The sequence below is a fragment of the Cherax quadricarinatus genome, chromosome 8 (assembly GCF_038502225.1).
Source record: "Cherax quadricarinatus isolate ZL_2023a chromosome 8, ASM3850222v1, whole genome shotgun sequence".
Taxonomy (NCBI): Eukaryota; Metazoa; Arthropoda; class Malacostraca; order Decapoda; family Parastacidae; genus Cherax; species Cherax quadricarinatus.
The window spans coordinates 21,090,120-21,113,612 of record NC_091299.1 but is presented as its reverse complement, the minus strand read 5'-3'; the positions used below and the strand labels follow the sequence as shown (position 1 = coordinate 21,113,612).

General features: G+C 40.5%; 1 protein-coding gene across 1 annotated transcript in view; it reads right to left on the bottom strand.

The window, feature by feature from the left end:
- Window positions 1-13,026: 13,026 nt before the first annotated feature.
- The window catches only part of inaE (inactivation no afterpotential E), a gene marked incomplete in the record, with an annotated part of 149,027 nt that continues 138,560 nt past the window's right edge, over window positions 13,027-23,493 (bottom strand). The window contains 1 exon segment of the mRNA XM_070082731.1: window positions 13,027-14,789. Coding sequence (XP_069938832.1) covers window positions 13,281-14,789 — 1,509 coding nt within the window.

Below are 23,493 nucleotides of genomic sequence, written 5' to 3'. Positions count from 1 at the left end.
CCTCACGTGGACACGTCCCGGGCGAATCGCGTGTGGCGGGCTTTTTAACGAGTGGCGAGGCAAAAATTTTGCGTTAAAATGTATTGTATACCAGATTTAATGTATACTGATGCCATCGTATGCCGGGGGCCCACTGTATTATGAACTTAGTTCCTTAACCCCTTGACTGTCACAACCCCAAATCCTGAGGTGTCTCCTGGTGTTGCAAAAATTAAAAAAAAAAAAAAAAATTTTATCTTATGAAATGATAGAGAATCTTTTCCCGATTGTAATGACACCAAAAGAACAAAATTTGATGGAAAACTGACGGAATTACGCTCTCGCAAAGTTAGTGACCTCGGCAATATTTTGCCCACTTTGAGCCTTGTTCTCAGCTAATTCCGTTGTTCCATTCAACCAAACTCATAGCTATTTCTTTAGAACATCATTTTTTCCTATCGATTAAGTACAAGAAACTGCCCATTTACTAATGAAACTGCAGACTGTGTGTTCATCACTTCCTAGACAGTTGAACGATAAGCACTACAACCTTTGTAATGACAAAGAGTGAAATACTGTCGCACTGAAAGCCTCCTCTGCACCTGTGTCTTTTTATGTATCACTGTCAGCAGTAGTGTATGCCTTTGCATCCAGTATTTATGGTAACTGCACATTTTAATACATCACCACAGTTGCATAATGTACAATAATGGTGAGAGTGAGGAAAATATATTGTAACGTGCAATTTTTTTTTTTTAACAAGTCGGCCGTCTCCCACCAAGGCAGGGTGACCCAAAAAGAAAGAAAATCCCCAAAAAGAAAATACTTTCATCATAATTCAACACTTTCACCACACTCACACATAATCACTGTTTTTGCAGAGGTGCTCAGAATACAACAGTTTAGAAGTATATACGTAAAAAGAATACACAACATATCCCTCCAAACTGCCAATATCCCAAACCCCTCCTTTAAAGTGCAGGCATGGTACTTCTCATTTCCAGGACTCAAGTCCGGCTATATAAAATAGCCGGTTTCCCTGAATCCCTTCACTAAATACAGTGGACCCCCGCATAACGATTACCTCCGAATGCGACCAATTATGTAAGTGTATTTAAGTAAGTGCGTTTGTATGTGTATGTTTGGGGGTCTGAAATGGACTAATCTACTTCACAATATTTCTTATGGGAACAAATTCGGTCAGTACTGGCACCTGAACATACTTCTGGAGTGAAAAAATATCGTTAACCGGGGGTCCACTGTATTACCCTGCTCACACTCCAACAGCTTGTCAGGTCCCAAATACCATTCGTCTCCATTCACTCCTATCTAACATGCTCACACACGCTTGTTGGAAGTCCGAGCCCCTCTCCCACAAAACCTCCTTTACCCCCTCCCTCCAACCCTTTCGAGGACGACCCCTACCCTGCCTTCCTTCCCCTACAGATTTATACACTCTCCATGTCATTCTACTTTGATCCATTCTCTCTAAATGACCAAACCACCTCAACAACCCCTCTTCAGCCCTCTGACTAATACTTTTATTAACTCCACACCTTCTCCTAATTTCCACACTCCGAATTTTCTGCATAATATTTACATCACACATTGCCCTTAGACAGGACATCTCCACTGCCTCCAACTGCCTCCTCGCTGCAGCATTTACAACCCAAGCTTCACACCCATATAAGAGTGCTGTTACCACTATACTATCATACATTCCCTTCTTTGCCTCCACAGATAATGTTCTTTGTCTCCACTTATACCTCAATGCACCACTCACATTTTTTCCCTCATCAATTCTATGATTAACCTCATCCTTCATAAATCCATCCACTGACACGTCAACTCCCAAATATCTGAAAACATTCACTTCTTCCATACTCCTCCCCAATTTGATATCCAATTTTTCTTTATCTGAATCATTTGATACCCTCATCACCTTACTCTTTTCTATGTTCTCTTTCAACTTTATACCTTTACACACACTCCCAAATTTATCCACTTACCTCTGCAATTTTTCTTTAGAATCACCCATAAGCACAGTATCATCAGCAAAAAGTAACAGTGTCACTTCCCATTTTGTATTTGATTCCCCATAATTTAATCCCACCCCTCTCCCGAACACCCTAGCATTCACTTCTTTTACAACCCCATCTATAAAAATATTAAACAACCATGGTGACATTACACATCCCTGTCTAAGACCTACTTTTACCGGGAAGTAGTCTCCCTCTCTTCAACACACCCTAAGCCTCACTATCCTCATAAAAACTCTTTACAGCATTTAGTAACTTACCACCTATTCCATATATACGTACTTGCAACATCTGCCACATTGCTCCCCTATCCACTCTATCATATGCCTTTTCTAAATCCATAAATGCAATAAAAACTTCCCTACCTTCATCTAAATACTGTTGATATATATGCTTCAATGTAAATACCTGATCTACACATCCCCTACCCACTCTAAAACCTCCTTGCTCATCTGCAATCCTACATTCTGTCTTACCTCTAATTCTTTCAATAATAACCCTACTGTACACTTTTCCTGGTATACTCAGTAAACTAATTCCTGTATAATTTTTACAATCTCTTTTGCCCCCCCTTCCCTTTATATAAAGGGACTATACACGCTCTCTGCCAATCCTTGGGTACCTTCCCCTCTTTCATACATTTATTAAACAAAAATACCAACCACTCCAACACTATATTCCCCCCTGCTTTTAACATTTCTGTCATGATCCCATCAGTTCCAGGTGCTTTACCCCCTTTCATTCTACGTAATGCCTCACGCACCTCCCCCACACTTACATCCTGTTTTTCTTCACTCCTAAAAGATGGCATACCTTCCTGGCCAGTGCATGAAATTACCACCTCCCTTTCTCTGTGGACATTTAAAAGTTCCTCAAAGTATTCTCGCCATCTACCTAATACCTCCATTTCCCCATCTACTAACTCTCCTACTCTGTTTTTAACTGACAAATCCATTTGTTCCCTAGGCTTTCTTAACTTGTTTAACTCACTCCAAAATTTTTTCTTATTTTCATTAAAATTCCTTGACAGTGTCTCTCCCACCCTATCATCTGCTCTCCTTTTGCACTCTCTCACCACTCTTTTCACCTTTCTTTTACTCTCCATATACTCTACTCTTCTTATAACACTTCTGCTTTGTAAAAACCTCTCATAAGCTACCTTTTTCTCTTTTATCACACCCTTTACTTAATCATTTCACCAATCACTCCTCTTTCCTCCTGCACCCACCCTCCTATAACCACAAACTTCTGTCCCACATTCTAATACTGCATTTTTAAAACTATTCCAACCCTCTTCAACCCCCCCACTACTCATACTTGCACCAGCCCGCCTTTCTGCCAATAGTTGCTTATATCTCACCCGAACTTCCTCCTCCCTTAGTTTATACACTTTCACCTCCCTCTTACTTGTTGTTGCCATTTTCCTCTTGTCCTATCCACCTCTTACTTTAACTGTAGATACAACTAGATAATGATCCGATATATCAGTTGCCCCTCTATAAAAGTGTACATCCTGAAGCCTACCCATCAACCTTTTATCCACCAATACATCCAATGTCTGAATATATTACTAGATATAGATACCTGTGCTGAGTGAAGGACAAAGGGAAAAAGACAGAATTAGGGATGTGTGTGTGTATTAAAGAATTTCAAATCAGACAACTGAAGAGATACACCAAAATCATGATCTGTGAACAAATTTCTGCATCTGTATTGTTGGAGGTAGCATATGTATAATCTCAAGGTTCAGTAGCTAATACATGACAAGGAATTCCCACCCCGTTCTTCATACTACAGCCTCTCCTCACTTAGCGGTGTACTTGTTTACCGACGACTTGGACTTACAACAGGCTCTTTGACCAATATTCATACCTAAATAATGTATGTTAGAGCTGATTTCCTCTATTCTCTTTATTACAATATACAGTACACTACTGTTTAAACATTTAAAAATATACCAGAAATGCTGTGAATGGCACAAAGGGACATTAAAACAATATCAAAGATGGCTGACACAAAACCACTACCATTATAGTATGCTCTTCACTAACCAACGAATTTGTTTATCGACGAGGTCTTAGGAATGGAACTTCGTCGTTAAGTGAGGAGAGGCTGTATTTCATATCCAGTATAATATGATAAAATTCTAATCTTTAAATTATTTTTTTAAACACGTCAGCCATTTCCCACCGAGGCAAGGTGACCTAAAAAGAAAGAAAACCCCCAGAAGAAAGGAAAAAACCTTTCATCAACATTCAACACTTTCACCATCACTCACACATAATCACTGTCTTTGCAGAGGCACTCAGATATGACAGCTTAGACATCACTCCAAACTGCCAATATCCAAACCCTCTTTAAATATCACTATAAATAATGTGACCAAAGCAAAACATTTATTTTCCTGAGCAGTTTATCCATGAAACAGCAATATAATAATGAATAGTATACAGTATCTCTGCACATAATGACCTAGATTTGGACTGGATTAAAGGTTCATTAAATGAAAATGACTTTAAAATGAATTGCATTTCTCTGTAGACACCCTGACTAAAGTTAAAAAATAGTACTTACCAGAGATGGGTCCACTATTTAGTAGAAGCATACTGGTGTTCATTGAAACTAGCATTAGCACATATTGGTGGTTGGAGGGATAAAAAGAGTGGGCTGGGTAGGGAGGTGAGTTACAGGAGAGGAAGAAAAGTAATTAAATAAGATTTAATTAAGAAAATAATTTAGGTTCCACAAACTAAGAGAAAGATGTTTTGCAATATCACATGATTTCTTACCAGCATCAACATGCCATAAAATGTCCTCTTTGGTGTCTAAGAGTAATGCTCTTCCTTTTGAGTTTTTCATCACTGACATACTTACCACTTGATGGTTATTTCGTGTTCATGTTAGCTAAGGTAAATGGTATTTAGTGCTTTAAACAAACATGGACAGGCAGCACAACACTTAACCTGGATAATTTCACACATTTCCTTATGAATTTTCATGAGTCAGAGCAATATCTAATGCTGTAAAGCACTGCTGGTAAGTTGGTCACCATACTAGCTAGCAAACAGCACACATGCTCTGTGTGTTCATTTGTTTGTGATGGCTGCCTGTCATGAAGTCATATGAGTGGGAAATGGTCATAGTGGAGGAGGTCCAGGTTTTGGTAATTATTCAAATTTATATTCTGTGAACATTCATTAAGCTAGGGTCCACTGTACTTTATAATGTCAAAACCTGTACATCACTCATTTGGAAGAAAAAATATCAGTCACCGAGTCATAAAAGCTTGGATAAATACTGTAATTCCAAATTACACAGAAGGCTTTTCTACAAAATACATACAGTGCAAGGTGGACAAGAGATCATGGTAGCCCGAGTATGATGCCTGCCCATTCTAAGTGGCAGTTTTAATTATGGAATTCTGAGAATTTAGCATGTCAGGTTGAATTTCCTTAGTCACACCATATATAATACCGTGGTACCTTGAGTTACGAACTTAATTCGTTCCAGAAGGCTGTTCGAGTGCCGATACCGAACAAATTTGTTCCCATAAGGAATAATGTAAATTAGATTAGTCCATTTCAGACCCCCAAAAATACACTTACAAAAGCACTTACAAAAATACACTTACAAAATTGTTCGAGTTAGGAGCTGTTCGAAACTTGAGGTACCATTGTATATATCTGAAGCTTCTAGGCTACATACTGTATAATGTTACATTTTTGAAATGTTTTGTCAAAATGATTTTTTAGGAATTTTCACCTCGTGTATTAATTTTCTTAATTATTAAAATCCACAAAAGCACTAAACCTGTATGGAACATGCTGCACTGCTTTACTTCCCTAAGATGCTTGAATTCTGTTACAAAATATATGGTAGCAATATGAATTTCAAGAAAAAAATAATCAGAGAAAAAATTTTGACAATCCAAGTGATTGTTGAGAGTTCTAGAAAAGCAAATACGTATACACCAGAATACCATAAACACTCGCACAGACCTTAGAGATTACATCTGACAGATAAATACAGTTAAGTATTTGCAAGTTGGCAGCATGTCAATAAAATGGATTACTGTAGTATCAAAAGGTAAACAGCTGGAAATTAAAAATGGCTGAATAATTTAGAGATTAGGTGCACATGTACAAAGAATTATCATGCAAGACTGCAGAAGTTGAGAGCAATGAAAAGAAAAATCACACTTAATTTCTGCCTTGATAAGAGCAGCCTGCTGCTACTTATCAGAACCTCTAGCATGTAAAAATGGACAAAACGGCAGAAAAGAGAATGGTTGACCACTATCTGCAAATAAGACCAAGCTGATTTTAAATGAGATAATGAGACACTAATCAATATATTCTTAGCACATTCACTGTCTGTGATCAGACTTGGAAAAAAATTGTATGTAAGAAAAGGCCAATAATAAAAATGTGGATAGAAATACTGGGAATTGCTCCCCAGCATGGGTGAAATGTTGGGCATGTTTTGTTACACCTACTGCCGCTGTTTACCTAGCAGTAAGTTGGTACTAGGGTGTTAATCAATTGTTGTGGGTAGCATCCTGGAGCAGAAGACTAAAGGACCCCAACAGAAATAAGACACAGTAGTTCTCAGTGACGCACTGACTTTATTTGGGTTATCCCTGGTGGCTAACCCTCTGGGCTAAAAATCTTGATAAAATTTTATCTCCTATAGTGCTATATATATAAACTTGAAATGCAGCAGGGAGAAAGGAAAGGTTGTACGGGGTAAGGAGGAAGGGGAGCCATTGGGACAGCAAGGTCAAATGAGGTGAAGTCATACTGAGTACTAGCCTGGCTCTGCCCAGTAGTTGTTTCACAAGTGATGAGGCTATGTAAAATACCTCTTGATTCTGCCCTTACTGCTGTCAAAACTCAGGATTATAGCTTCCTCTAAATATTTCCTTCTGTATCAGTCTCTTAGTTTGCCAAATCCCCTTTTGCTCAGAAATTTACTGACTTATGGTTGTTCAAAACCTTAGGTCATCAGCACCTAACCTATGCTCCTCCACTTAACATGCTCTTGTATTTCCCATGGATCCTCTATATACATGAAAAAGCTTGGTTATCAAGTGAAATATTGTCCAAATAAAGTGCCCATTCTGTATATGTTTCTTTATTTTGATTCAACTTTGCACTCTCAAAACCCATGATTTGGTAGTGTTGTGTGGCATCTTAATAGGTTTCTTAATCAGACATTACATATTTTGTAGCTAAAAATTCCTTGATTCCTTGAGAAAAAATGCCAGACCTTGTCATAAATATTTCACTACAGTGCCATAGAAATTTCATAAAGAATGGATGATACAATCTTACTGAACCTCATCACCCCAGTCAGCTCCTCTTTTCACCTTCTCCTTTGTTTGAATTTTGTCATTTCCATCAATGAACCTACGGGTAATAAATATCACCCTAAGAGAAGCATCAATACAGCTACATGGTATAGTGCCAAGAGTTGTCAAGAAAAGACATTGGGATAATGTTTCACTCTGTGTAGAGCTTTATGAAGTCATGATTCTGACTTGATCTGCAACTTGATGAAGTTCTACACAGAGCAAAACAATATCTAGTTCTAGTAAAAGCTTGTTCTGCAATGTGAATATATATGTATGTATGTATGTATGTATGTATGTATGTATGTATGTATGTATGTATGTATGTATGTATGTATGTATGTATGTATGTATGTATATATGTATGTATATATGTATGTATATATGTATGTATATATGTATGTGTGTATGTATGTATGTACTCACCTAATTGTGGTTGCAGGGGTCGAGACTCAGCTCCTGGCCCCGCCTCTTCACTGATCGCTACTAGGTCCTCTCTCTCTCTGCTTCCTGAGCTGTATCATACCTCTTCTTAAAACTATGTATGGTTCCTGCCTCCACTACTTCACTTGCTAGGCTATTAAACTTCCTGACAACTCTATGGCTGAAGAAATACTTCCTAACATCCCTGTGACTCGTCTGAGTCTTCAGCTTCCAGTTGTGACCCCTTGTCCCTGTGTCCCCTCTCTGGAACATCCTATCTCTGTCCACCTTGTCTATTCCCCGCAGTATCTTGTATGTCGTTATCATGTCTCCCCTGACCCTTCTGTCCTCCAGTGTCGTCAGTCCGATTTCCCTCAACCTTTCCTCGTACGACATTCCCCTGAGCTCTGGGACTAGTCTTGTTGCAAACCTTTGTACTTTCTCTAACTTCTTGACGTGCTTGACCAGGTGTGGGTTCCAGACTGGTGCTGCATACTCCAGTATGCAGTATGTATGTGTATGTGTATGTGTATGTGTGTGTGTGTGTGTGTGTGTGTGTATGTGTGTACTCACCTAGTAGTGGTTGCAGGAGTTGAGTCACAGCTCCTGGCCCCGCCTCTTCACTGACCGCTACTGGGTCACTCTTCCCACTCCACGAGCTTTATCATACCTCTTCTTAAAGCTATGTATGGATCCTGCCTCCACTACATCACTGCCCAGACTACTCCACTTCCTGACAACCCTATGTCTGATGAAATACTTCCTAACATCCCTGAGATTCATCTGAGTCTTCAACTTCTAATTTTGACCCCTTGTTGCTGTGTCCCATCTCTGGAACATCCTGTCTCTGTCCACCTTGTTGATTCCTCTCAGTATATTATACGTCGTTATCATATCCCCCTCATCTCTCCTGTCTTCCAGTGTTGTAAGGTTGATTTCCCTTAACCTCTCCTTGTAGGACATACCCCTTAGCTCTGGGACTAGTCTTCTTGCAAACCTTTGCACTTTCTCTAGTTTCCTTACATACTTGGGTAGGAGTGGGTTCCAAACTGGTGCTGCATACTCCAATGTGGGCCTAACGTGCACAATGTACAGGGTCTTGAATGATTCCTTATTAAGATATATGTATGTATGTATATGTATATATGTATGTATGTATGTATGTATGTATGTATGTATGTGTGTGTGTGTGTACTCACCTATTTGTACTCACCTATTTGTGGTTGCAGGGGTCGAGTCCTAGCTCCTGGCCCCGCCTCTTCACCGGTTGCTACTAGACCCTCTCTCTCCCCGCTCCATGAGCTTTATCAAACCTCGTCTTAAAACTGTGTATGGTTCCTGCCTCCACTACGTCATTTTCTAGGCTATTCCACTGCCTTACAACTCTATGACTGAAGAAATACTTCCTACTATCTCTCTGACTCATTTGTGTCTTCAACTTCCAATTGTGGCCTCTTGTTTCTGTGTCCCCTCCCTGGAACATCCTGTCCTTGTCCACCTTGTCTATTCCACGCAGTATTTTATATGTCGTTATCATGTCTCCCCTGACCCTCCTGTCCTCCAGTGTCGTCAGGCCGATTTCCCTTAATCTTTCTTCATAGGACATTCCCCTTAGCTCTGGAACTAACCTTGTTGCAAACCTTTGTACTTTCTCTAGTTTCTTGACGTGCTTTATCAAGTGCGGGTTCCAAACAGGTGCTGCATACTCCAGTATGGGCCTGACATACACGGTGTACAGTGTCTTGAATGATTCCTTACTAAGGTGTCGGAATGCTGTTCTCAGGTTTGCCAGGCGCCCATATGCTGCAGCAGTTATCTGATTGATGTGTGCTTCCGGAGACATGCTCGGTGTTATACTCACCCCAAGATCTTTCTCCTTGAGTGAGGTTTGCAGTCTTTGGCCACCTAGCCTATACTCTGTCTGTGGTCTTCTGTGCCCTTCCCCTATCTTCATGACTTTGCATTTGGCAGGATTAAATTCGAGAAGCCATTTGCTGGACCAGGTGTCCAGTCTGTCCAGGTCTCTTTGAAGTCCTGCCTGGTCCTCATCAGATTTAATTCTCCTCATTAACTTCACATCATCTGCAAACAGGGACACTTCTGAGTCTAACCCTTCCGTCATGTCGTTCACATATACCAAAAATAGCACTGGTCCTAGGACCCCCCTGTGGGACCCCGCTCGTCACAGGTGCCCACTTGATCACATCATTACGTACCATGACTCGTTGTTGTCTCCCTGTCAGGTATTCTCTGATCCATTGCAGTGCATGTGTGCCTGATGCCTCTAGCTTTTGCAAGGAACTGTGTCGAAGGCCTTCTTGCAGTCCAAAAAGATGCAGTCGATCCATTGTCTTACTTCTGTTACCTTGTCATAAAACTCTAGTAGGTTTGTGACACAGGATTTTCCTTCCCTGAAACAGTGCTGGTTGTCAATTATACACTTGTTTCTTTCCAGGTGCCCCACCACTCTCCTCCTGATGATCTTCTCCATGACCTTGCATACTATACACGTTAGTGATACAGGTCTGTAGTTTAGTGCCTCATGTCTGTCTCCCTTTTTAAAAATTGGGACTACATTTGCCATTTTCCATACCTCAGGGAGTTGCCCAGTTTCAAATGATGTGTTGAAGATCTTTGTTAATGGCTCACACAATATCTCTGCTCCCTCTTTAAGGACCCATGGAGAGATGTTGTCTGGTCCCACCGCCTTTGAGGTGTCAAGTTCGCATAGCAGCTTCTTCACCTCCTCCTTGGTTATATGTACCTCATCCAGCACTTGCTGGTGTGCCCCCCTGTTCTGATTTCCTGGAGTCCTACTGGTTTCCACTGTAAATACCTCTTTAAATCTTGTGTTGAGCTCCTGACATACCTCTTGGTCGTTTCTTGTGAATTCCCCATCACCCTTCCTCAGTCTGATTACCTGGTCCTTGACTGTTGTTTTCCTCCTGATGTGGCTGTACAACAGCTTCGGGTCAGTCTTTACTTTTGATGCTATGTCATTTTCATATTGTCTCTGAGCCTCCCTTCTTATCTGTGCATATTCGTTTCTGGCTCTTCGGCTGATTCCTTTATTTTCCTGAGTTCTCTGTCTTCTGTACCTTTTCCATTCTCTAGTACACCTAGTTTTTGCCTCCCTACACCTTTGGGTGAACCAAGGACTTGTTTTGTTCTTCCCATTATTTCTGTTTCCCTTGGGAACAAACCTCTCCTCTGCCTCCTTGCATTTTGTTGCCACATAGTCCATCATTTCTTGTACTGGTTTTCCTGTCAGTTCCCTCTCCCACTGAATGTCTTGAAGGAAGTTCCTCATGCCTGAGTAGTTCCCCCTTTTGTAGTTTGGTTTTTCCCAGCCTATTCCTGCTACTCTCTCCACTTGGAGCTCAACTATGTAGTCAAAGCACAGAACCACATGATCACTAGCTCCCAGGGGCCTTTCATACATGATACCCTCGATGTCCGAACTACTCAAGGTGAATACAAGGTCCAGCCTTGCTGGTTCATCCTCTCCTCTCTCTCTGGTAGTGTCTCTAACATGTTGATGCATGAGGTTTTCCAGTACCACATCCATCATCTTGGCTCTCCATGTTTCGGGACCCCCATGGGGCTCCAGGTTTTCCCAGTCAATCTCTTTGTGATTGAAATCACCCATAACTAGTAACTTTGCTCCCCCCATGTGTGCTCTCCTGGCCACCTCGGCTAGTGTGTCGATCATTGCTCTGTTGCTCTCATCGTATTCTTCTCTTGGCCTCCTGCAGTTCTGTGGTGGGTTGTACATTACTGCAATTATCACCTTATGTCCCTCAGACTGGATTGTTCCTACTAAGTAGTCCCTTTCGCCCGTGCCATCCATTCCTTCCATTTTCTCAAAACCCCACTGGTTTTTAATGAGCAGTGCAACTCCTCCTCCCCCTCTCCTCCCTCTGTCTTTCCTGAGGATTTGATATCCGGATGGAAAGATTGAATCTGTTATTATTCTGGTGAGTTTTGTTTCTGTGAGTGCTATTATGTCTGGGTATGTCTCCTTGATTCTTTCGTGCCACTCCTCATACTTGTTTATTCCATCTGCATTTGTATACCACACCTTCAACTTCTTTTCTAAGACTGTGGTCTGGGAGGTATATTGGGGTTGGGGAAGTGGGAGACCTGGTAAGGAACTATGGGTTGTTGCTGTGGGGGTGGAGTTTGTAATGCAGTGGGTGGGGGCATTGGATGTGGCATGGGTGTTTTGATTTAGAGTGTTTGGTTGCACTGGGGTTGACCTGGTTAGGAGGCTTCTATAGGAAGTTGTGAGGGAGGCTGTATTTGATCTTCTTCCTGAGTCTGGGATCTCCTGTCTGTCTTCTCCATCCCCTCTCTTTCCTCCTTTCGCCTTTGTACCATCTCTCTCAGTTTCTGCCTTTCTTCTTGTGTTCTGTCACGGTCGAGATACACCTTCCTGTATGCTGGCATGTCCCTTAATCGTGCTTTCTCCTGCAGGATCCTGGTCCGGGTCGCTTCTGCCTTGAAGGTCACTTTCACTGGCCGGGTGTGTAGGTGTGTGTGTTGGTATGTGTGTGTAGATGTGTGTGTGTGTGTAGGTGTGTGTAGATGTGTGTGTAGATGTGTGTGTAGATGTGTGTGTAGATGTGTGTGTAGATGTGTGTGTAGATGTGTATGTAGATGGGTGTGTAGATGTGTGTGTAGATGTGTGTGTAGATGTGTGTGTAGATGTGTGTGTAGATGTGTGTGTAGATGTGTGTGTAGATGTGTGTGTAAGTGTGTGTGTAAGTGTGTGTGTAGGTGTGTTTGTAGGTGTACTCACCTAATTGTGGTTGCAGGAGTCGAGACTCAGCTCCTGGTCCTGCCTTTTCACTGAGTGCTACTAGGTCCTCTCTCTCCCTGCTCCATGAGCTTTATCATACTTCATCGTAAAGCTGTGTATGGTTCCTGCCTCCACTACCTCAATTGCTAGGCTATTCCACTACCTGACTGCTCTGTGACTGAAGAAATACTTCCTAACATCTCTTTGACTCATCTGGGTCTTCAACTTCCAATTGTGGCCCCTTGTTTCTGTGTCCCCTCTCTGGAACATCCTGTCTCTGTCCACCTTCTCCTTCTCCTTCTGTGTGTGTGTGTGTGTGTGTGTGTGTGTGTGTGTGTGTGTTTGTTTGTTTGTTCATGTGTTCTTCACTACTAACTACAATATAAGGTTGTCCTCAAATGGTTTCTCTCTCCACAAAAAAATATATCACTTCATTAACTTTTACATTTATTAAAAATATAATAAAAACATGAAGGTATATGAACATGAAATGTTTATGAAATATCTATGCATGTATGCATTGTCTTTAGCATACAGAACATAAAAGAGGATTGACAATGATTTAAAAATAAAATTAAGTATGAAACAAACATAAAATTGCATTTTGGGGGCTAGGTACTGAACGGTAATCATCTGAATGCTTATCAATGCTATGTTTCATATATATAACTGATTTCTTAAAACTGTACTAAACACTGCTTTCCGCTCTTCGAGGTGACCGCCCAACTATAGTGACAGGTTTAGGGGATTGACTAAGGTCATGTAAAAGTGGAGTTGCTATGTATAATGGGTGAGGGTTTTGTGAAGATACAGTTGCAGGACTTGATATGCAAGTAGTGACTCGTGGAATATCTACCGGGGTTGGAAGAAGAGAAGGGGTTTGTGAAGAGGGTGGGTCAGAAGTAAGGGGTGAGGTGAAGGAATCTGTGTTTGCTAGGGAAGAAGGAGAAAGTTGTGGTGACACTCCAGAGTACATATAGTGATGTACAAGGGAAGACTGCCCTCGGCCGTACTCCTGCTGATGTCCTCCCCACCCTCCACTTGTGATTCCCCAGTCTACTCCAGTGACACCAAGATTTTCATAACCATTCAGTTTTTCACCATACCCTGAATCACGAGACATCTGTGAAGCTGTAATGTCAAATTTTACCTTCTGAGAAGTTTGAGAGGAACCAGATGATGATGCTCGACTTGGTCCACTTCTAGGGGAATCAGGTGACTCTCCTGCACTTTCACTTTTTTTACTAAGTCTAGTTTCTTCATTTGATAAGATTCCATTTTTCTTGTGAGTAGTTTCCATAATACTTTGGACGGTTCCAGTAGCTTTATTTTCTTCAAGGTCCAAGTCTGGAATAGACTGCTGTTCATTACTCAGAACAAGAGGTACAGGATTTAGAAAATTTGAGCTTTGTAATTCGTTGCTTTTCCGGAGTGTGGGAGGTGTAGGTATGATTGGTTCAATGGTGATGAAGGAAGAAGGTGAGATTGGCCGCTGTGGGATTTCTTCATCATCAGAAGACTCTGGGAGTTGCTCTGAAGTAGGTAACAGCTGTCTTCTGGAATCCATGGGAGGAGTCTCTACATAAAAGCAATACCCAGCCCCAAGACGAGCTGGAGGTAGACGGTGATTGAGCAGTGGAGATTGATGGAGTGGCACTACTGTAGCAGAACCTCTTCTTCCCTCTCTCAACAACAATGATGCTCGTGACACTACACTAGAGGCTTCACTTAGTGTCTCTGGAGAAGCTAGGGGTGCCACACCTGCCACCCAATCTTCCTCCCCACGCTCAACCAATCCTCTTCCTGCTTCCCTAATACCTAAAAGTAACTGTTCTTCAAGTGCTGATAACAATTCCCAAGTAATTGCAGGAGAATGGATGTGTGCATGACGACGAAGGTCTGGTGGAGGTTCAGGTGAGGCTGAGGGTAAACAGGTAAAAGATGTCTCTAACAGCAGTCTATGAGGTGGTGTTGCCAGACGACTTCCACCCACAGCATTTGATATGGGGGTACTTGTAATGGGATTAGATTTAAATGAGCCATTAACTGGGCTTGGTTGCATGAGGGTGAGTGGGGTAGATGGACACGAGGACAGCAAACGGCGGGTTTCCCCTTCAGGAGTAGGGGCATCACTCTTCCGTCGAGCTGGGCTGTCTGACAGTCTCTGTGGTTTCGTTGGGCCTGGGTTCTCCAGGACCTGTGGGAATACTGAGCTTCAGATATTGGTTATCATAAAATTACAGAAAAATATATTTTTAGTTAATTAACAATGTGAAAATGGCTTTAACTCTTAAGCAACAGCTATTGCAATACTGCAACAGAGCTACCAAGGACATGGCATACATTTCTAAAATAGTAACCAGTCACTACACAGATAACCTGCACTTGAGAGACTGAAACGTACAACAACATTTCAGTCCAATTTGGACCATTAACAAGTCATAGAAAGAAGTGAGAAGGGATGTGTGGGTTATTTGTGCATTGTTCCAGCCACGGTATTGTGACATCTTATTCTTTAGTAACCAGTCAGCTATAGCAGAAGTACTACACTACCAAAATATTGTAATATACTTAACACATGATAAATAACCACAATATACTTAACACATGGTAAGTGACCATAATCATAATCATCAAAACACTTGATTATAGCATATTTAAAGAAAATTATTTCATTCCATAAATTTAATTTTAATATTGTACTTGCAAAGCAGCCCTCTGTAATAATTCCACTAAACAATACACTGTACTTCACCAGTTACTTTATGTGTTTAAAAAAAACTAATTCCTTCCTTTTTCAAAAATTTCCACTGCTTAATCCTCAAGAATATTCATCCAATATGGGAAAAACATTGATCTCTGATTTAGGTGTCCCTTGTTCTGCTACTCCCACACATTAAGATAGTGAACACTGATGAAGAAGTCTTGTGTTATGCTATTCCTGCACAGCATATTTACACTTATGACAGAACACTGAAGGTAATTCACTAATTATTAAATAGCTACATGGAAGCTAACACATCACTAACACTAAGAAAATGTTTACTTGATTAATAGTTACTATTATTAAATAGTTGCTGACATATGAGCCAAAAATATCTAAGAACAAATGATGCCACATATCAGAATGAGAAATTAAATGATTCGAGTATTGAGACATACATGTTGGCAGCTCAGATGACCTATGAATAGGCACAAAAAAGTAATAAATATGTACTGGCAATGTCAAATATTGTATTTGGAGATCATTTGATTACTTAAGGGTAATGTGAGGAAAATAGAGAAAAAGAGAGGAAGACAAAAGTGAATAGAGAATGGAAGGAGGAAAGAAAGAAGAGAGAAAGAGATAGATATACTGTATAGAGATAAGTGTTGTAAGTTTGCCAGCAATATTTTTCTGTCAGACAAATTTTACCCCTTAGTCATCCATATCCTTGGAGAAGAATCAAAACAGACCTATAATACAAGTACAATAGGCTGCTCAGCAAAGGTTGACAAGATTGATTAGGCTTAAATTATTATTTAACTGACAAAAATGTGCTAAGCCTATAAAGGATGATGCAAAAATTTGGATATCTCTGGCACAAGCAACTTAAGTAGCAGGGAACTATCTGGATTATGTCTAGCATACAGGGGCAATGTTGAATATCTATGGTAAAAAAAACGTCCACACTGACCATGTTTAAGTGACCTTCCAGACTAACATAATAAAGTGACCCTCTGGACTTTTGTTTGGTAGGAAGGAGTTATTATTATTATTATTATTATTATTATTATTATTATTATTATTATTATATCTTCCTCCGTAAGCCATGCATGTTGTGAAAGTCAACTAAAATGCTGGAACAATGGGCTAGTAACCCCTTTTCCCGTGTAGCTTACTAAAAAGAAAAAGAAGACAATTGTCAAAGTGGGATGTTTAAATGTGCATGGATGTTATGCGAATAATAAAAAAGATGATTGTGGATGTTATGAATGAGAAGAAGCTGCATGTCCTGGCTTTAAGTGAAACAAAGCTGAAGGGGTAGGAGAGTTTCAGTGGGGAGAAATAAATGGGATTAGGTCAGGGGTTTCAAATAGTGTCAGAGCTAAAGAAGGAGCCGCAATAATGTTGAAGGATAAGTTATGGTAGGAAAAGAGAATATAAATGTATAAATTCAAGGATTATGTGGTGTAAAATAAGGGTTGGATGTGAAAAGTGGGTTATAGTAAGTATTTATGCACCTGGAGAAGAGAGAAGTGTAGAGGAGAGAGAGAGATTTTGGGAAATGTTGAGTGAGTGCATGGGGAGTTTTGAACCAAGTGTGAGAGTACTTGTGGTTGGGGATCTCAATGCTAAAGTGGGTAAAAATGTTGTAGAGGGAGTAGAAGGTAAATTTGGGGTACCAGGGGTAAATGAAAATGGGAAGCCTTTAATTGAGCTATGTGTAGAAAGAGGTTTGGTAATAAGTAATACATATTTAATGAAAAAGAGGATAAATAACTATACAAGGTATGATATATCACGTAATGAAAGTAGTTTGTTAGATTATGTATTGGTGGATAAAAGGTTGATGGGTAGGCTTCAGGATGTATATAATTATAGAAGGACAATGGATATATAGTAGGGCCCCACTTTACGGCGTTTCGCTTTGCAGCGTTCCGCTAATACGATCAGTTCAAATTATGACCAAAACTCTCTATACGGCTCCCCAAACCTGACTTTCTAATATGGTCACCGTGCCGTGCCCGGTTTGTTTACATTCTATGTTAGATCCGTAAGCACTACGTCTCTTCATTATGTCTGGAAACTCCAAAATTTTAAGTGTTTTCAAAAGTTATTTCATATTTTATATATACTCTGATAATTATACTTATGTATACCTGTACCTAAATAAACTTACACACACTGCTGACATGCAGGTACATATTAAAATCAGTAAGAGTGTCTTATGTCTCGAGACGCCATATTAGTAATGATAATAATAATCATAGAGTCTCATTAATGTCGTATATTACATTAATGTACATATTTTCATTAATGCATCTATGATATTTTTTTCAAGATTATATAATAAGTATGATACATAACATATAAAGATGATAAATACACCCCACAGTAGAATAAATAAACAGAAATATGAGATGTGGTAGCCAGACGACTTGTATGAGTGATGCTATATTAGTAATAATAATAATAATAATCACCGAGTCTCATTAAATGTTGTATATTATGTTAATATACACATTTTCTTATTTATTTTTTATTTATTTATTTATTAATTTGAACATGATACAGAGAAGTACAAAAGAATACAGTTAAGTGCAGCATGCCAAAGCCCCTTGTATGCAGAGCATTATGGGCAGGCTTCAAATTAACTTAATAAGCAATGATGTATTCAGTGGTAAAACATTATTGTAAACAGAAAACAATTAAGCTTAAGTAACAATTAAGTACATTGCAGAGTCACTTGTTTGCACAGAACTGCTTAATGCCTCAAATGATGTAGTGGAAGTTTTAGCAATAAAGGTCGAGAACCAAAACCTAGTCATTGTGGTAGTCTACAAGCCTCCGGATGCAACATCCCAGCAATTCCAGGAACAGCTGTTAAAAATTGACCACTGTCTGGAAAATCTTCCAGCTCCTGCACCCAACATCTTGCTCCTGGGGGATTTCAACTTAAGGCACCTAAAATGGAGGAATATAGCAAATAATATTGTTGCAGTAATAACACCAGGAGGCAGCTCTGATGAAAACTCACACTTACACGAGCTTTTAAATCTCTGCACAAAATTCAATTTAAACCAGCAAATAATAGAGCCTACTAGACTGGAGAATACACTAGACCTCATCTTCACTAACAATGATGATCTGATAAGAAATGTCACCATATCAAAAACAATATACTCAGATCACAACATAATTGAGGTTCAGACATGTATGCATGGAGCCCCAGACCGACATAATGAGACTAGTCACGAGGGAGCATTCACCAAACTCAACTTCAATAACAAAAACATAAAGTGGGACCAAGTAAACCAATTCCTAACCGATATAAGCTGGGAAGATATACTAAGCAACACAGACCCCAACTTATGCCTAGAACAGATTAACTCGGTGGCACTCGATGTTTGCACAAGGCTTATTCCTCTAAGAAAAAGGAGGAGTAGATGTAAAATAGAAAGAGGCAGGCGCTCCCTTTACAGGCGATGGAAAAGAATAACAGAGCAGCTAAAAGAGGTCAATATATCTGAAATGCGTAGGGAGACACTGGTCAGAGAAATAGCAAGCATCGAACTTAAGCTAAAAGAATCCTTTAGGAGTCAGGAATCGCGGGAAGAACTAAAAGCCATAAATGAAATCGAAAGAAACCCAAAGTATTTCTTCTCCTATGCCAAATCAAAATCGAGAACAACGTCCAGTACTGGGCCCCTACTTAAACAAGATGGGTCCTACACAGATGACAGCAAGGAAATGAGTGAGCTACTCAAGTCCCAGTATGACTCAGTTTTTAGCAAGTCGCTAACCAGACTGAGAGTCGAAGATCAAAATGAATTTTTTATGAGAGAGCCACAAAATTTGATTAACACAAGCCTATCCGATGTTATCCTGATGCCAAATGACTTCGAACAGGCGATAAATGACATGCCCATGCACTCTGCCCCAGGGCCAGACTCATGGAACTCTGTGTTCATCAAGAACTGCAAGAAGCCCCTATCACGAGCCTTTTCCATCCTATGGAGAGGGAGCATGGACACGGGGGTCGTCCCACAGTTACTAAAAACAACAGACATAGCCCCACTCCACAAAGGGGGCAGTAAAGCAACAGCAAAGAACTACAGACCAATAGCACTAACATCCCATATCATAAAAATCTTTGAAAGGGTCCTAAGAAGCAAGATCACCACCCATCTAGAAACCCATCAGTTACACAACCCAGGGCAACATGGGTTTAGAACAGGTCGCTCCTGTCTGTCTCAACTATTGGATCACTACGACAAGGTCCTAAATGCACTAGAAGACAAAAAGAATGCAGATGAAATATATACAGACTTTGCAAAAGCCTTCGACAAGTGTGACCATGGCGTAATAGCGCACAAAATGTGTGCTAAAGGAATAACAGGAAAAGTCGGTCGATGGATCTATAATTTCCTCACTAACAGAACAGAGAGAGTAGTCGTCAACAGAGTAAAGTCCGAGGCAGCTACGGTGAAAAGCTCTGTTCCACAAGGCACAGTACTCGCTCCCATCTTGTTCCTCATCCTCATATCCGACATAGACAAGGATGTCAGCCACAGCACCGTGTCTTCCTTTGCAGATGACACCCGAATCTGCATGACAGTGTCTTCCATTGCAGACACTGCAAGGCTCCAGGCGGACATCAACCAAATCTTTCAGTGGGCTGCAGAAAACAATATGAAGTTCAACGATGAGAAATTTCAATTACTCAGATATGGTAAACATGAGGAAATTAAATCTTCATCAGAGTACAAAACAAATTCTGGCCACAAAATAGAGCGAAACACCAACGTCAAAGACCTGGGAGTGATCATGTCGGAGGATCTCACCTTCAACGACCATAACATTGTATCAATCGCATCTGCTAGAAAAATGACAGGATGGATAATGAGAACCTTCAAAACTAGGGAGGCCAAGCCCATGATGACACTCTTCAGGTCACTTGTTCTATCTAGGCTGGAATATTGCTGCACACTAACAGCACCTTTCAAGGCAGCTGAAATTGCCGACCTAGAAAATGTACAGAGAACTTTCATGGCGCGCATAACGGAGATAAAACACCTCAATTACTGGGAGCGCTTGAGGTTCCTAAACCTGTATTCCCTGGAACGCAGGAGGGAGAGATACATGATTATATACACCTGGAAAATCCTAGAGGGACTAGTACCGAACTTGCACACGAAAATCACTCACTACGAAAGCAAAAGACTTGGCAGACGATGCACCATCCCCCCAATGAAAAGCAGGGGTGTCACTAGCACGTTAAGAGACCATACAATAAGTGTCAGGGGCCCGAGACTGTTCAACTGCCTCCCAGCACACATAAGGGGGATTACCAACAGACCCCTGGCAGTCTTCAAGCTGGCACTGGACAAGCACCTGGAGTCGGTTCCTGATCAGCCGGGCTGTGGCTCGTACGTTGGTTTGCGTGCAGCCAGCAGCAGCAGCCTGGTTGATCAGGCTCTGATCCACCAGGAGGCCTGGTCACAGACCGGGCCGCGGGGGCGTTGACCCCCGGAACTCTCTCCAGGTAAACTCCAGGTAAATTACAAAGACAGGTCATATGGTTGCATGCATTGCTGTTCATTCAGCAGAATGGAGTATTCTGTTAGGTAATGTAATTAAAAGAAAACAAAGTTTGACTGGGTCTCAGGTTACACATTTCTGTGATACAATTATGAGAAATATTTGATATATACAATTTATAAGATACAATTATTCAGTATTTATTTAGTTGTGGGTGAGTAAGTGATTTTTGAGAAGAGACTTGAATTTATAAACAGTGTTTCTTTTATATTTACAGGTAATGAATTCCAGATTTTAGGGCCTTTTATGTGCATTGAGTTTTTGCATAGTGTGAGATGGACACGAGGAACATCAAAGAGTGATCTGTGCCTTGTGTTATGGTCATGTGTTCTGTTGAGGTTGGTCAGGAGACATCTGAGGGGAGGGTTTATATCAGAGTTAAGTGTTCTATGTATGTAATAGGTGCAGTAATAAGTATGGATGTTTTGTATGGTGAGTAGGTTTAGAGTTTTGAATATTGGTGGAGTGTGATGCCTGTAGTGGGAATTTGTTATCATTCTGATTGCAGCCTTTTGTTGGGTAATTAGTGGTCAGAGATGGTTTATTGTTGTTGAGCCCCATGCACAAATTCCATAGGTGAGATAGGGGTAAATAAGTGAGTGATATAGGGCCAGGAGGGCTGACTGTGGAACATAGTACCATATCTTCGATAGTATGCCTTCGGACTTGGAAATTTTCTTAGAAATTTGTTGTATATGTGTATGAAATTTGAGTCTACTATCATGGTGGATTCCTAAGAATTTTCCCTCTGTTAGCTTTGTGATAGGTGATCCGTTTATCATTATCTTAAGAGGGACATCTGTAGCTCTGTTACCAAACTGAATGAAGTAGTTTTTTGTCAATGTTTAGTGTAAGTTTGTTAGTCCTCATCCAGGTAGATATTTTCTGTAATTCGGTATTTACAGTATTGACTAGCATGACTGGGCTCGGGTGAGCGAAGACGTATGTAGTGTCATCTGCAAATAGTGTGGGTTTGACTAGTTACGAAGCATTTGGTAGGTCATTTATGTATATGAGAAAGAGAAGAGGGCCAAGGACACTTCCCTGTGGGACCCCAACTGTAATTGGCTGTGCGGAAGAGTTTACCCCATTTGTGTACACATATTGGCTTCTGTTGCTGAGGTATGACTTTAGGTAGTTGAGGGAGTGCCCTCTTATACCATAGTGTGACAATTTTATGTGGAGCAAGTCATGGTCACCTGTATCAAAGGCTTTACGTAAGTCAATGAAGATCCCCAGTGGGACTTCTTTTTTCTCTATTGCAGTGTATATATGTTCTAGCATGTGTATAATACCATCATTAGTATGTTTATTAGGCCTGAACCCAAATTGGCAGGGGTTGAGTATGTTTTGGGAGATGAGGTAGGAATAGATTCACTTATGAATTAATTTTTCGAAGATTTTAGAGAGAGGGTGTAAGTTGGATATTGGCCTATAGTTATTCAAGTCTGTTTGGTCTCCTCCTTTATGGATCGGGGTGACCCTTGCTATTTTGAGAACTGTAGGGAAGGTAGAGGATTCAATGGATTTGTTAAGGTGTGTTGCAATGATTGGTGATAGTACTTGTGACGCTTTTTTGTATATAAAGGGTGGTAAGGTGTTTAAAAATCTCCTCCCTTGGTTTTTAGCGTGTTGATAATAAGGGAGACTTCAGTAGGGTTAGTCGAAGCTAGGAACAGTGTGTTCGGGTAGTTGCCAAGGAGGTAGTCACTGGGTGGGGTATCTGAGCTTGGGATTTTATTGGCAAGGTTTTTTCCTATAGTGGAGAAGAAATTATTGAGTCTGCTGTTTCTGTTGGTGGGAGTTTGGGTTCATCTGGTTTTGTTAATTCAATTTCGCTATTTCATGATATCTTTATTGTTCCTAGAATTTCTGATAGGGTTTTCCAGGTCTTTTTTATATCACCTCGTAAGTTGGATAATCTGTTCTCATAATACAGTTTTGTAGCCCTTCTTATCAGGCTGGTTAGGATTGACGAGTAACGTTTTGTTTGGTCTCTGGTTATGTGACCCATTCTGTACTGTTTTTCGTATAGGTGCTTTGTATTTATGGATTTGAGGATGCTGGGTGTTAGCCAGGGACTGTTCAGTCTGTTAGCTGTCATCTGTTTAGTTTTTTTGGGGCAGTGCTTGTTGTAGAAGTATTGGGTCTTTATTAGAAAATTATTAATACATTCGTCAATATCTGTATAGATTTCTAGCTCAGTGTGCCAGTCAATGTTTGTCACTGCTGTTGTGAAGTTATTAATGGCTGCCTCATTGTGAAGTCTGAAAGTGACTTTAGTAGTGTCTTGGGGTAATTTCCCAAGATTTGTGATGAGGAAGGTAGGGTAGTGATCTGTGGTATTATCTGTGATTATGCCTGATTTTAAAGGGGATATGGTGTTGGTCCAGATGTGGTCTAGTAGGGAAACACTAGTCTCTGTAACTCTTGTAGGTTTTGTTACTGCTGGTAGCAACATGCAGTTACTCATTGTGTTTGTGAATTCAGTAATGTGTGGGTCCTGGTCTTGCAGGAGATTTATACTGAAGTCACCAGAGAGTAGTAAGTGATCTTTGTTCATGCGTGCATCAGTTATCATACTTCCTAGGTTTTC